This window comes from Enoplosus armatus, chromosome 7, assembly GCF_043641665.1.
Source record: "Enoplosus armatus isolate fEnoArm2 chromosome 7, fEnoArm2.hap1, whole genome shotgun sequence".
Taxonomy (NCBI): domain Eukaryota; kingdom Metazoa; phylum Chordata; class Actinopteri; order Centrarchiformes; family Enoplosidae; genus Enoplosus; species Enoplosus armatus.
The window spans coordinates 23,190,985-23,207,174 of NC_092186.1; the positions used below are offsets into that span (position 1 = coordinate 23,190,985).

The 16,190-nt window shown below is 41.9% G+C and overlaps 2 protein-coding genes across 3 annotated transcripts in view; both read left to right on the forward strand.

Moving 5' to 3' along the window:
* The window catches only part of lrrc7 (leucine rich repeat containing 7), a 63,276-nt gene extending 58,106 nt beyond the window's left edge, over window positions 1-5,170 (forward strand). The window contains exons 33-34 of the mRNA XM_070908969.1: window positions 3,417-3,491; window positions 5,060-5,170. Coding sequence (XP_070765070.1) covers window positions 3,417-3,491; window positions 5,060-5,170 — 186 coding nt within the window. The remainder of the gene's footprint in view (window positions 1-3,416; window positions 3,492-5,059) is intronic.
* A 7,568-nt stretch (window positions 5,171-12,738) lies between these two features.
* LOC139287626 (discs large homolog 1-like protein) overlaps window positions 12,739-16,190 on the forward strand; it is a 97,543-nt gene continuing 94,091 nt past the window's right edge. For both annotated transcript variants that reach the window (XM_070908765.1, XM_070908766.1), the window contains exons 1-2: window positions 12,739-12,773; window positions 14,114-14,284. In XM_070908765.1, coding sequence (XP_070764866.1) covers window positions 12,755-12,773; window positions 14,114-14,284 — 190 coding nt within the window. In that variant the 5' untranslated portion in view covers window positions 12,739-12,754. The remainder of the gene's footprint in view (window positions 12,774-14,113; window positions 14,285-16,190) is intronic.

Sequence of the window (16,190 nt, forward strand, 5' to 3'; positions counted from 1 at the left end):
TGTCAGTATGTGCCTTGCACTGGGAGCCTGTTGGGGTTGCAGATCCCCCAGGCCTCCCGCACATGGCAGTCTGTCCTAGAAACATGCTGCTATAGTCAGTCTAAAGGAGCGAGGCTGCTCACCGAGCTCTGACAGCTATTTTGGGACGGCTGCTTTAGTTCTGGGACACCGTGGGTGATTTTAGATGTTCAACACTTTGATCTCGGGACGGGAAGTATGGCAGATTTCACTGACTGTTATTCAGACGTTGAGTAACTGACGAGACGGCTGGTCTATAAATAGAGAGCCTACAAGAAGAGTTCTTGAAACAGTCGGACTCTGCGCAGCCCATGTGACAAATGGTGAATTAATTTAAGTCGGGGGTGTGATGATATAGAAACTGTCAATTCATCATTTAACTTAAGTTTTAAGGGGACAAGTAGTGACTCAGTTGCTGACACGTACAGTTATTTAATCATTCCCATCTCTACTGGTGTCCATAAAGCTTCCACCGGCTGCAGTTTGTCCATTATTAATGCTGTGTTACACGGCCAGCGAGTGGAGTCAATGCAAATGATCAGTTTCTCAAGGGATTCTTCTGAATATTTTGTTAAGGAAAGAACATGCATACTGTATACATGTAGACATACTTAATCTATCCATGTTAATGGATTAATGGCATTAACATTAGATTAAAATGTTTACCTTTACCATCATACTGTAGCTTTCTAGAATCTCAGTGTATAGTGAGCAGCGACAGTGATTGTCAGTCACCTGCTGATCTTCTGCAGTGATGCCGGTTAACGTTAATGTTCTAAAGTGAAACGCGCTAAATGTGGCGTGACAAGAACCGTATGTCTGCTTTGCGCACCCCAGACCCCGCACGTGTGGCCCCCACGGGCTCCCACGGGGTCCCGCGGTGGATGTTTACCTTCTGTCACCTCCAAAATTTCCTTTTAATCACCTTGCTCCTACTCTGGTTCCCCTTGTTACTTCCCATCCACACATGCGAGGCATCTTGGTTGCTTTCATGCCGTTGTCAGTGGTTGTCTGCACTCAGGACTGATACGTCAGCAGTTGTAGCTCAAGCAAACACGGATGCTTTTGATTTTGTTTCTTTTGTCGTCTTTTCTGACCTACTTACGAGAACTCCTCTCGCTTCCACATACACATTTGGGACTATTTCAGTCAGAGCAGACATTGCCGGGTTTAAGACTACTTCATTTTCTTTGAATGTAAATTAAGGTTAGACCCGAGGCGAGCTCGAGCCAGAGTTTAAATAGTTAAAAAGAACTGTGTAAGTAAACAGCTTGACTGATTAATTATACATCTGTGGTTTTGATCCCGAGAGCCCTACCACAGCCACCGCTGTTCCACAGGACTGTGGCTCCCCCTTGTGATCAACTTGTTGTTTGCACCCATCCTCTGATTTCTCTGGGCTCTTGCAGCTCTTGATTAATCGCCTTTATTGTTTTGGTTTTGGTTTTTTTAATTTTTATTTAAACCTTTTTTTTTTTTTTGTGGTTTTTACTTGAAACAACAATGGACCCCGGCCTGATCGTCCTTCTTTAAAGATCTACTCTGTTTGCATGTGTTTCTTGTATAGAAACAGAATAATCTTCCAAGAACTAATTCAGACTGATTGAAGGTTCACAAACATACTTGTCGGAACAGAGTTTCCTTATCACACAATTTGATTGATTGACGTTTTCCTAATGTTTTAAAATCCTTTGTGAAACCTGCCAAGAAGTCATTATCAGGTTTCTGATAAAGACATGACAAGGATCTTCTAAGTTTGACTTGAAAGACTCGCTGTGGCACTCTAAGCCACTGGGTCAAGTTTCTCTTCTGGCTAATTAGGATTCAGCGAGTTTAGACGGTGACTCAGTTCCTGTATTGACAGGAGTGGGATCCCGGCCTTTGATGTATTAGCTTCTCATGCTCGGTTTGAGAACAGAAGACGGGATTTTAAGGAGCGGAGCATGGGTTTTTAGTCAGATCTGGGTCATGAACGATTGAAAATCCTATTTTCTGTTCCTGGTGTTGCTAAATGTGCTGTCTTTGCACACTGAGCTGCTGTCGATAACATACTTATCAACTGCCATCTCCTGGAGAAAACTGTGTATACGCTATCTCTCCGAGCTGCAAAAACTTCATCCTCAATATTTCTCCTTTTTATCTAACTCACCATTCGTTAACAATACCGCATAAACAGGTACAGGTTTTCAAAATTTCTGAAAAATCCGGGAATTTTGAAGATTGAAGGGTTTTCGCAGGGCACTGCAGCTCTGTGTGCAACTGCTTTAAAGTGTGTATGTTACGTCTGACTGTTGTGACTAACAATTTCCGGCTGCTAACAAAGACGTTTTGTAATGTACAGTGAGCTCCATATGGGACCCGACAGGGACATGTCATTAAGTCTGGAGGAATGTGGAAGTACCACAATGAAGTGATCCAAATGACATTTCGTCTGAAATCAGTAGCATGTCGCCGTGAATTAGCATAAATTGCATATATGTGCCTCTTTGCATTGAAAAATCCAACCATTTCATAGCCACATTATCAAAGCCATCTGACTGCATACATGTATGAGGCTCCCTGTATGAGCTCACTGTATAAATGCCAGTGTTACTGTGAACCCTAACTAAACCAATACTTCTCACATGCACACCTCTTTAACATGCGATATATGTGTTTGTTCCCGCATTCACTCACAGACTGTAGTATGTAGGTGCGACCGCACCGTCGATACTACATGGCATTGTTTTTGGTTAACCGGCGTCGCTTGTGGCACATTTATCTGTTAAGCTCGCCACTGTGTGTTCAACGCGTGCACCCCCTGTTGAACCGTGTTGAGCTGATACAGCTGCATCGTCCCACACTTTCTCTGTGTCCAAAAACATCTTTCAGCTCTCAGTGAAAAGATGTTGGTGTTTTTACAATCTCTGCCTTGGGTTATTGAGGGAAAACATGGGGGATGAAATATCTTCTGCCCTCCCTGCTACCTACCTCTTTCCCCTAGTCAGTACCCATCCCACACCTATTCTTCTTCCCTTATTCTTTATATATTTACTGTATATCTATTTTTCTCTCTTTCTAACGTCATGTTTATTCTATGCCAAGTCCTTAGCTGTGTAAACAGACGATAAACCATTTTGACATGTATAGTCTATGTCTCTTTGGGAGGAAGGTAAATTCAATTTCATAACAAGTAAACCCAAGTACTTTAAATTACTAAAATTCTATCATCATGAAGTGCATGCCTCTCTAAATTTAGAACAAAGAGAATGCATTGATGAACTTCCCGTGTCATTTTGGCAGAAATGTGATTTTTTTTTGGGGGGGGGGGTGGATATTCAGATGAGAATGAGAAAGGCAAAGATTCTAAACCATCGTGTCCCTGTGTTGTCCTAACGGTGTATCATTTTGACTTATAGGGTATCTTTGTTACTAGGGTACAGCATGACGGGCCCGCCGCCTCCGCCCTGCAGCCCGGAGACAAGATACTGCAGGTAACATCCTCTCACTCATCATCACGTGGGCCAAGAAACAGCCACATGCCCTGCCCTCTCTCCCTCCCCAACCCTCCCCAGAGCATTCGCTAGGGAGAAAGAGGAAGTCGTGCACACTTAACCCGCTACAGCTATTCAGCAGAGACACACCAGCACTGATTAGCACCAGCAGCGATTGAGCCAGGGATCACAAATGAACACGTTACTGGGGGGGTTTACATTCAGCGTACACGAGCGCATCAGACTTCAGCATTTTCATGCCTGTACATTCGGCCTCTGTGTGTGTACCTGTTGGTCCAGAAATCAGGCATGACCCCCCCCCCCCCCCCCAACCCACCCTCTCTCTCATTCATCATTAACCAGCGAGCCAAAGGTCACAGGGGGATTTGAGTAGCCTAAAACAACATGTAGTTTCTACTGTTTTTAACACTATTGCCATGAAACTGACAACTTGGGAAACCTCATGAGGTTAAGAAATGACTGAACGCGCTTCACTCAGAAGCTACGTAATCGTACAGTGTTGGCTGTAACTACCGTGGGACCTCAGTGGCGACGCAGAAGTCAACAAAAATTCAACTAGCCGGAGCAGAATTCACTCTCATCATGGCCACCTCTTTTATTAAATAAGAGTCTGGCACAACTTTATTGTGAGTCCAGAGGGTTTCTGCCTGTACTGCTCATCAGGATCCTCATTGCAAAGAGCATTTAAACAGAATGAGCATGAAAGCAAAAGAAGTGGCAAAAGTTACAAGCCGAAAATGCTTTGGCCTCTCGATGAAGTGGTTCATTAAGCTACAAGTACGCTTACCTCTTAGAGATTTCCAGGTCAGTTAACTCCTTCCAACCGAAACAGATTTTTCCAGCCCGACTAGTACTATTTATGTGCAGTAGCTTTGGATGAAGATATGGGCCGAAACACTGGGAACTTTTCAGTGGGGCTGAATTACAGTGGTTCATTTTTCAGACCACGAGGTTGTGTGAAAGCAAATGTGAGCGCGCTCTGATTTTGATGCTGAAGTGATGTATTGTTACACCTTGCAGGGATACTTTCCCATGGGCAGCCAGTGGCCATTACACTAGACAGAAGTGATTTATAGGTGTTTACTTGATTTATATATTTGCGGTAGCTATTATTTCAAAGTAGTGCCAGAATTAAGCCCAAAGGAGCCGTGAGGATTGTACTTCCATGACAGATTTACCCCCCCCCCCCATCTCTCATTGCTCTCATGTTTTCCTCCCATCTCTCCTCCCCCTTCATCTTCTCTCCACAGATGTACAGTTTAGCTGGATGAACTCATCTAAAAGCCCTTTTTTGTCTTTACCCCTTCTCTCTCTACAGCATGACTGTGTAGCTCCTCCTCTTCTCTCTCTTTTCCCCAACAGTGATGTGTTACTGAGATAATGATGGCAGTGACCCTCCATCCCTCCACCAACACACACACACACACACACACTTATAGACATATGTATGGAAATACTGCAGCACACATACCTCTATACATACATGCACACACACACACACACACACACACACATGCTGTTGACTGTGCTGCGTGTTTGCCTTGCAGGCTAACGGACATAGTTTTTTACACATGGAGCACGAGACAGCCGTCTCTCTGCTGAAGAGTTTCCAGCGGACGGTGGACTTGATGGTTCTGAGAGACAGCAGCACGCGCTAAAAAATAGTTTTATAACAAACAAATAAACAAACACAACGACGCTTCTCTGCTCTGCTCATCGCCATCCCACGCCACCCCACCTGCCCTCCGCTGGAGGCTTGTGGAACTGAAAAATGAGCCGCTTTTTTTTTTTTTTTTTACCTTTTTAGGGGGATACACAGACATTTATTTGCCTATTGCTGGACCAAAGGCAAATACTAGTGCCAAATGTACCATAGGAAACATATCGGCTCTTCTGTCTTCCGGCGGTCAGGGACCTGATCGACGACCGGACAGACCACAAGAGGACTCTTTGCTTTGAGTTCCTACAGGGCTGCTGCAGTTTGAATTTTGTGGTTGGTTTGTTACTTAGGCAGTCATCCGATCGGTCAGTCTGAATAGCTTGCTTTTGTTGGTTAGTTAGAGCTCTGGGGTGTTTTTGCTTTTCTCCACTGCCTTTTATTTTGGTAGATCTTCAGTGATTTGTTTGGTGTAGCACATGATTCACTTTCCATGTTCTTCATTGTTCTTCTTTGCGTTGTCCAGTTCTCTTCTATTCTGTTCCTCTCCTTCTGTCTTTCCTTCTCTGCCCTGTTCTTCTCTTTTCTTTCGCTGTCTCGCGTTGTATTCTTTTCTGCTGTCTTCTGCTCTGTTCTGTTCTGCAGGTATTGTTGCCTCCAGTGTACAGAAACTGAAAACTTAAGACTTTCTGCCTTGTGTACATATATAGAGCTGCAGCTTTCTAGAGCTGCACTCTCCTTGGGGCCTGGACAGACAACTCTAAAAGTCTATGATTGATATAAATATTGTTGATAGACCACATTCTGAATTCTCTCCTACGAACATACAGGGATTATTTCTCCAAATGGACGATTTTCTAAAGTATACCACTGATTTCTTTCTTTTTTTTTTTTCTGTAAAGAAAACACTGTTCATAGTTCATCACTGCTACTTGTTTTTTTGGGTTTTAAAAACTGTTGCTTGCACAGCTGTGCTGAAAAGAGCTAAAGCAATATTTCTGAGGCTCGGCCCATTGAGATTTTCAGCAGAGCCTAACCTGTCCTGCAGTGCCATCTATCGAGCAATGTTTACATACACTGCCATGCACATGAACTCACTGGCAAACACACATCCACAGTAGACCCCATACACAACACTATTGCATAATGAAGCCCTGTCTATATTCTAGCCTGATTTTTAGGAGTCAGCATCAATCATAAAACCACTCTCTCTCTCTCACACACACACACACACACACACACTGTAACATTATTCATAATATCTGTGCCATATTTTGAGGTCCTGTTTTCTGGTATTGTTATAGCGATGTTACATCCCTTTTTAGCTGTTTGAGTTGTATGATAAAGTCACGGCATGCTTTCACATCATTGGTCACTGTCAGCCAGCCGTCTTCTGTTGGCTTCTAGAGTTCTCTACTCTGTAAAGGACTCTAGATGTATTATACCGCTGAGTTTCAGTGAGACTGATGCTCTATAATTGGTGCCATATGGACCCTCTGCCCCTCCCTGGTTGTATTTACACAGGCCCAAAACATCGAGAGCTTTACCTCTCTGTGGCCCAGATCCGATCTGCACACAGTGGGAGCAGCAGCGTGTAGGGAAACATTTGGCAAGCATCCACTCTGGTAAAGTGTGCTGACCTCTGGCCTCCCTGCGGAAAGCAACAAGAGAAAAGAGAATGTCCCCACCAGAATCAATGAGGTATAACACACAGTGTTCGTGTCTTAATGGGTAAATCTGCGGCGAATCAGGTTTTCCCCTTTTAGACAATCAGGGAAAGATCCGATCTGTGTCACAAAGACTTTTGGCCACACTTGAAATTTCAGTGTAACTTTTGTAACCTGAGGGGACGCTAGTTGACCCGAGGTGCACATGGAAATGTCGATTCGCCAACTTTGATGGTGAATGTTAAAAACGTGTGGCTAGGGTCAGGTAGTGTTTGGAAAACGACATTTAGGAGAGCAGGGAAACGAAGTAACGTAGACTCAGATGCACTAACATCAATGTGGTCTTACAAAATCTGACCTTCATGGCCAGAAACTGTATCGACGTGACAGAAGTAACCACGGGAAAAGAGTGAAGAGGTTCATTTTTCTGTCTTCGTGTCAATGCAACACGTGTCTTGAAGACGTTTCATGACAGGGACTTTTGTTCTGTTCTGTATAACATCCGATGTTTCATCCAGAGCAAAACAACATCCTTCACTGTCCTTTGCTTTTACTTGACATGACAGTGTCATCCTGTGCCCATTTTGTGTCAACCCTCTTAATAAGCGTTAGAATTTAGTTAATTCAATAAAAGGGGCACAAAATGGCACCGCTTAGGTTGAGAGATCTTAACCACAGGCACCCACCCAACCCTATTTAGAGTTTGAAATATCAAAGATATTGTGGTGAGAACAGAGAAAAAGGTTTGATAATATAATTATTTTTTACTACATGTTTCAGGTAATTCTTTCTAAATATATTGATATACCTTAGCTTTGCTCAAAAATTGTGATATTTTATAATAATGACACTTATAACAAAGTTATGGATGGAAGTACGCACAGTATGACTTGGAGACCTACACATGTACTATCCAAAACTGTATAAAATGTATTTCTACTGTAATTGTGAATTTGTGTTATACAAATATATATTATATATATATGTATATGACTATAAAAACAGTCATTTTCTATGTGTTTAAACTACATAAGAGCTGAACAAATGCTGAGGACGGTGTCACTGTACATAGCTGTGAATGAAATCCAATTTAAAATGACTCATATTGATTGTGAATGTACTCATGCTTTCTGCAGTACCTACACCTACCCAACTTGAATGCTGCTTCTTCTGTTGTGTGACAAAAAGTACTTTGACCTCCGAAGAGAGAACCGCTGTCGAGTTATAAGTTGGACAAATTTTAGTGACGATTTAACAGAACTATTTATTTCTTTATTTATTTGCACATGCAAGTTGAAATCCTTCCAGTTTTAAGTTTGAGTATTAATGCGGAGAAATGTAATTGCAGAAGTATATATAATATATATCATGTGTTTAGAATGACTTTTGCAGACGCTATCTGTACATACTATTTAAGATACAGTTTTTACAAAAAATAATATATGTATAAAATTGAAAAAATGCTGTGCAGCGATTATACTGGAGCCATTTTGGGCTTTGGGACGTACCATTTTTTCAGTATATAAGAAGTGTTTTGAATAATGTACTAAAGTCTCTATTGTACAAATAATAAAAATGTCACTATTGGTAATCTGGGTTCCTCCTGGTGCACTGAGATCTGTCTTTAGGGGGGCAGAAGAGAGGGGTATTTCTCTCTCTGCTCCTTTATGTGTCTTTATTGCTGTAGAATGAGAGAAATCTGTAAAAAAAACAAAAAGGGGGGGGGGGTGAGACAAAAGAAAAAGGGGACGTGGGAAATTAGGTAATGAAAAAAGGAAGAAAGTTATGAAGGAATGAGGAGCTAAGGAATATTTACGGACGTATGAGGAGGATGAAGAAAGAAATGATGCAAATAAAGAGCAAGCAGACGGGGCATGGGCCAAAATAAGGAAGGAAATAAAGGTACATTGAGGAAAGGGATGAAGTGATGGAGAGGAAGAATAAACAGGGAGGGAGCTGTGGGATTAAACTCTCATCATGTCAGCCGATGCTCCTTTGTCTCTCCGTCCATTAGTCTAACAGCCTGACTCTTCTTCGTGTTCCTTACTGCACTCTACCTACGAGACTGACTCAGTAGGTGTCAACAAATACTTTATTCACGACACTATTAGCCATTAATGACAAGGAAACTTAATGATCAGTCCATTCATTTTATGGCCAAGTCAGAAAATCCATCCAGATTTTGCTCAATGTGCTTATTCATCATTCACCATTCAGTGTGTCTAAAATATAGAGGGTTTTGTCTGTTATTTGCCATTTGTTTAACTTAGCTAATACTATGAATATTTTTTAATATTATATATTTTTTATATTTATTCATTTTATTTTGTAACCAACCTCCGCTACTGGGACATAACTTCAAGTAAGTATACTTACAGCCTATAGGCTACATATATTATTTTGAGGTATTTATATTTTACTGTAGTTAGTTTTTTTTTTTCCAATTTATGCTACTTTATACTTCTATTCCATACATTTCAGAGGCAAATATTGTATATATATATTTATTTTACAACACTACAATTACGTACAGCTATAGTTACTTTGCAGATTTCATAGCAGCTTATGAAATGTATAAAATGTAATGCAGTGTTATACATGTATTAGACAAACCAACTGTCTATAAAGTTGATCCACATCAACCAGCGACGACATTATAATGCTGTTACACATTAATGCATCAGTTTTAATAATCCAATAATAAAAAATAGGCCTATAACAGTCACATAGGCCATTTTCCCACTGGATGAGTACTTTCACTTCAAGCTACTTTTATACTTTTACTTACGATTTTGCATGCAGGACACACTACTTGTAATGGAACAATACACTGTGATATTACTACTTTTACTCACATGCAGGATCTGAGTACTTATACTACTGCTCACTGCTAACTGCATTATCATATGCCGTTAAATTGTGGCATACAGTACAGTAAGACGCATGACTGGATTATAATAAGATAGGTATCACTGGCGAAATCTTCTTCCCCCGTGTCTGTCTTGTACCATTCCCCACTGTCCTCCTGGCATCAGTGCCCTCTGTAGAACAACTCTGCTCACTGTGGCACAGGCCGACAATTAACAATAGAGGGTAATAGCACACACACACACACACACACACACATTGACGAAAGCAGAATGTCCCTTTGTTCCCTTTCCTCTTTACCTTTTACCACACAGGCACGGACAAAATGATATTTCTGTGTGCTGACTGACCAACCCACTTACACAACCATGCATGCATACATCCCCCCCCCCACGCTAACTCATATATTATACTGGCATCAATTTGTGTGAGTGTTTGTGTGTGTGTGTGTAAGAGATACAGAGCGAGAGTTTTTGTGCACCCACTAAAGCTGTCAATAAGCTCTTGTGACCTGATCAATAACAATACCAGAGACTGAGTCCATGACCTGCATTCAGCTCTGCTGCCCGCGTGTGTGTGTGTGTGTGTGTGTATGCAGATGAAGTGTCCCTACAGTCACTCCACTGTCTACAGACAGACATAGGCATACAGTGTATTGCGTCCAACATGCAGGACTGACGTGTGTCCCGCAGCAACTTTGCATTTCTAATTTGGCCTTTCTGTCTTTTTACTCTGACAGTCGTGGCATCACCACTGTCATGGGCTGTCAAGATTGCTGCTGACCCTGTGACCGAGTTAAACGAATGTATCATACAATGTCAAATACACTGGTGTCAGTGAGACAAAGGATATAAGAATATATATATAAGGTATGCAATTAGGGAAATCAAGCCTACCCATTTCCTCTCTGTTCGTCCAGTTCACAGATAGGTCTGGGGTGTATTTAGCCTAGCTCAGCACATGGACGGGAGCAGGGGCAAACAGTTAGTCGAGCTCCATCGAAAGTGGAACAACCTGGCTTCCAACGCAAAGGTGTCTTATTTAGCCTACACATTGTATTTTGTGTATTTTTTTTAAACAGTTTTGGAGTTGTTAAGGCATTTCTTTTCATTTTTGAGCTAAGCTAGGCTAAATGCAATCAGAATCTACCTCTACTTCATGTGCAAAGAGGAATTTGACATTCATCTTCTCGTCTGAAGAGTAAGATGGCAAATATTGATATAGCCTGTTCCAAAATGTTAGACAGATTCATTTGTTTTTGGTCTATTGGTGAAAATACAAGACACCAAAGTCACCCATAACTGTTAGTCCCCATTAGTTAAGCACTGTATGTTAAGTGATAATAGGCAAGCTAAACATGAACCCTCAGCCTTCAGCCACTCTTTCACTAATAGGCGAAACCATTATTTGTGGTTGAATATGGTCTCAGATCAGTTTAGTTAGATATCAAAAATATTTAAATACATAGTTAAATATTAGCAATGGTGTAGCGAAGTTCAGTTTTTGAAACTATTTTGAGTGTGAAATGGCAGCAACCTAATAAAAAGCGCGCACATATATTGGAAACACAAGACGTGCGGTCACTGTATTTAAACAACAAACTTCCCCAAGCTTCCGGAGCAACTTCCCGTGGTTTCAAAGTGTAAGTGTGTGTTGGCAGTACCAATTGTTTTACATAAACTGCTGAAATATGAAAAATAAAAACCTACCTACCAATCCTTAATGCGTTTGATGCTAACAAATTTGGCATTGATTTGATTTTCCGCTCCGCACTTCTTTAAACAAGAAGGTCTGGCAGAGATACATAAACTTACTGGGGACCTTTGGCTTTCATTTCACTTTGTGTAAATGTGTGTAAGTTCGGGCAAATCTTTAAGAGGCGTCGTTTTGGGTGAACTAGGCCTTTGTAGCTGACGTGGATCTGGGCCGAGAGGTAGGGACAAGCCTGGGATAGAGAACCTTTAATCTACTCAGCACAATGAAACTGTTTACCATAACAATACCCCCAAACTCACACAGGGATGGGCTTTCCCTGATAGCCGGTGGCATCGCACCTGTGACATTTCAGCTGGATCCCTCATACACCTTGCTTTCATATGCGTGTGTGTGCATCTATTGTCTCCACTGCCTGTGTGCGTGTGTGTGTGTGTGTGTGTGCATGTGGGCACCATAACATCAACACCACACACCCCGCAGCGCAAATACCTTTTTTGCTATTACTTTTGACCAGGCGTTGTTGTTGTTTCATGTCTGCACAGTTAAATATCCAATTTAATCAGCAAATGTATGGCAACTATCATTTCGCAGCAGCAGCAGCCTGTGGGAGCGGTTACATGGATCTACCTCTGGGAGTCTGATCAGTATCTGCAAACCCAAATCTATACTCACAGTTGAGTGGATTAGATCTAGATCCAGGCCCTGGGATAGACCAGGCTTTTATCCACTGCTCACAATATGGCTGTTCAACATGACAATACCGCCAACATGCACAAGCCGCTTATGAGGAGCTTTTCAAACCTGCTTTAATGGTGTTTTGAGGTGAGTGCATGAATCTGTGTGTGTGTGTGTGTGTGTGTGTGTGTGTCTTTCAGGGACTTGGTGTGTGTCTGTGTTCATCCCACAGGGCCGCCTAAGAACCGGTCGGACAGCGTTTGGAGTCAAGTCACCTGAATGAAGAAATGGAGAACTAGTTTTAGCAAAGCGAGGCAGAGGGAGAGCTACAGTGAAAGAGACGGAGAGAGAGAGAGAGAGAGAGAGAGAGAGAAAACAAGCGGCATCTCCGGGTGCTAAGTCCACGCGGTGACCGTCAGCGTTTGACAGTTTCTCCGCCGCTCTGACGGTTTTCTCGGACTTTCACACAACTTGCGAAGTTTTTTTTTTGTGTGTGTGTGTGTGTGTTTTTTTTTTCTCTTTTGACGAAAAGACAGGTCGGCGTAGACTGTTGCGGTGTCAGTTCAGTGTCCCAGTTCGGAGGCAGGCTGTCCCGGGACAGGCGCACACATCTGTAATAACAGAGGGTTAGGGGGAGGAGGACTGTGGTGCGAGTCACCATGCCAGTGCGACAGAAAGGTAAATAAAATGTTGTTGTTTTTTTTTTGATAATGTATTTTCATCTGTGTTTTTTTATTTTTATTTTGTTTTGTTAAAGAAACGACATCGAATACAACAGTTTTAACCGCTTGAAGGTTGCGTTGACGTTGGTCCTGTAGCTCGACGCCAACGCTAGAACGCGAAACTTCTCTGAAACACCCGTCATTTAACGCTAAATTGTTTATTGGCGTACGCGCACAACTCGTAGATGACATTTTAAGAGCTTCTACGAATTATTCAGACATTGTGGTGAATTCGGCACTCAAGTTATCCACCAAGCAGTTTGTTTTGGTTTACAGCCTGTTAGCTGGTATGCACTAAAACGCATAACCCAACTGCATGCGGTGTTAAAGTGTGTGAATGTGCAAGTGATTGATATCTGAAAGTATGCTCAACCTGACGTGTGTTGTAAACAATAAATAAATGGGAATTATTTTTAATGCAGTTTGGCTTGACATCTTTCACGGCAATAAACAGGTGCTGTGTCGGGACCCCGACACTTCGTCTGAGTTTGACGTTGATCTGCCAGTGCTTCCGGTTTAATCAGCTGTTCGGATTGCCATGGAGCCTGGAATGCAGCCTGCAGCCTTCCTTTACACCTTAAACTCTATTGCCCACATGCCCCTCTCTATCAGACTTGTGTAAAGTTATAAAAGTTAATAGTAGTTACCATTTAACAGAATGCAATAACGTGTCATAAATAGGCTGCATTTTCAGAGTTTACCACAAAGAGCCATTGTCTCCCTCATAATTAATGCAAGTTAAAGGTATCACGCAAAACTCCAGTTTTCAGTTTTATTGTAGCATCATATTGCAGTGATATTAAGTCAGGAGCTGAGGGTAGGCGTGCGCCTCCGGGTGCCCTTTTAAAGCAAACAGTTGTTACATCCGTGTAGAGTGCTGAATGAACACCTTATATGCTTTTCGTTTTTTCAGTTGCGTTCAAATTTGCAATTCAACATTGATGTCAAACACTGAAAACAGACAGTAGTTGAGACAGAAAGGGAAAGAAAACAGTCTCCTGCCACTCTTAAGAAGAGCAAGGAGCTTAGTTATATTAAAAGCCTGATGACAGGCTAACACCTGTGTCCACGCTCACGTTATGGAGCCTAGTGTCTTTTCTTAACTTCACCCCCGATGAAGACCCTGTGAGATCTGCACCATAGTAATCCTCAATTAAGTAGACGCTTTTACCGTACAGTATCTAATCTCCTTGCTCTACTTAAGAGTGCCTGGGGAATTTTGTCTTCCCTTTTCTATCATTAGTTATGGGGATAAAGGTTTTTTTTTTGTTATTTACCTGTATATTTTATACTCAGATGCTCAGCGGGCCCTGGAGCTTCTCCAGCAGTACCGGGCCAAACTTGACCAGAGGCAACAGAACCAGAGCCAGACCAAACAGGGGGTTGTGGAGGAAGATCACCAGCTGCAGCAGTCTCTGGACAGAGTCATCAATGTCTTCCAAAGTCAGCTCTTTAGCGCTCTGCTTGGTGAGGATATCTCTTTGTTTGTTCATACACCCAGCCAGCCACTGTTCTTCTATACATCCATTTATACCTAACATTACAACCTGTTGACCCTCCCATAACTTTTTGATGCTTGGATTTGACATCGGGTGACTTGGTGATTGTGTCGCTCACAGTGTGAATGCAGATTCAAGATGGCCCTTTTGAAATTAAGCTTTGTTTGTGCTATTCTGTTTGGTATTAAATGCATTTTAAAGTATCTTAAGTTTTAGTTTTATGCATGTATTGCATATGTCCTGCCCCAGGTCACATTTTACAGTATATTACCAGAGATCAAGATATTTAAATCAGATTAAAGGGTTACTTCCCCCAAATCACAAAAAAAAACCCCAGACGTACAGGTGTTTACATATGTATATGAAGGCTTGAAGACAGGATTCACCTGTCCAAATGAAGATAAGAAGGTCTGGTTATGAGACAGTAAGGTAATAGGCCAGCAGACAGAAGGGTGGGCTGAAGAAGGAGGACCACCGTTTGTTTTCTGTGAGTGGTAGCGCTAATTTTCACTGCGTCTACAAGATGTCACATGACTGTTCACCAGAAAATGGAGCTCAGAACACACAGATGTAGGCGTGATGTGGCCACAGAAAACACATGGCCCTTTGTAGAGACTACGCACAAATTTAGAGAATGTGTAGCAAATTCCTCCCAAGAGTTAACAGTCTGTGTCTAACTGGTTAGCTCTGCTTGTGGTAAGCTGTTGTCTGTTCGGGGGGAAACATGTGTCAGCGTGGTTATGTGCATGACGTCAAACTGGTTCTTAGTCCCTGGTCCCACCTGCTTTGCGGCATGCTCACACCTTTAGCTCTCACCTCAACACTCCTCTCTCTGTTTTGTGTGCGTGCATGTATGCACGTGTGTGTGCCAAAACTGAGTTCCTGTTTGTGACTTTGACCTTTAATGGAGCTGTCTCTGGTGTTAAAGTTGTACCTTGAAACAGCGCTGTCTTTCTTTTCTTAAAGCACTGTCCTTTTTTGTTTTTCTTCTTGTTATTGATTCTTGACTTCTTTTGATTTGAAGACGTTTGACTTGAAAAGTCAATAAACTGACTTGACTTGACTTTGTGCGTCATGTGATATGTTTGAATATACTAATATATACACGTCCATGGATGTCACTATGTCCTCCTCCAACTGTCTGTATATTCCCTGTCCTCTTCCCATATAATGTGCCTCTTTTCTTCTTTTATGACCAGCAGCGTGAGCTCACAACCGTGTGTTGATTTAGTGCAGAACTGCCTGTCAGTTCTGTATGCGGAGAGGGGAAGGTGAAACCTCTAATCACAACAGTCACTTTTATGTGTTCTGTCAGTGTGCTTACTTCTAAAGAGGGAAATGGCAGTGGAATTAACTTTTCCTCTTTCAAGTGGGGAACCCTGAATGCTTCAGGAGCTACTGTTCTATATAACCATGGTGGCAGTATCCTTGAGCTGCCACTAGAGGGCAACAGTGTATCAGCTGTGTTTCCTTTGGTTTCTCTACCACTGTACTTTGCAATCTCAGAAGTAAAAGAAATTAGACTATTTTGTTATTTGCTTGCATCTGAATGCAATGTACAATATACAGTAGTTGGAGCAGCTTTATAGGGCTGCATCCGGTTATGCTTTATCAAATAATTGTTCAGTCAATGTCAATATCAAATGTCAAAAAGTAGTAGAGTAGTAGTAGAGAAACTGCCATCACAGCCCAAAGTGACATTTTCAAATGTCCTGTTAGGTTCGATGAACTGTCCAAAACCCAAATATATTCCATTTACAATGATATAAAAGAAAAAAGCAGCAAATACTAAGTTTGGAGAAGCATTTCTGACTTGACAACCTCAGTGTGCTGATATTTTATCAATTATTCATTCATTGTTTCCACTTGTTTTG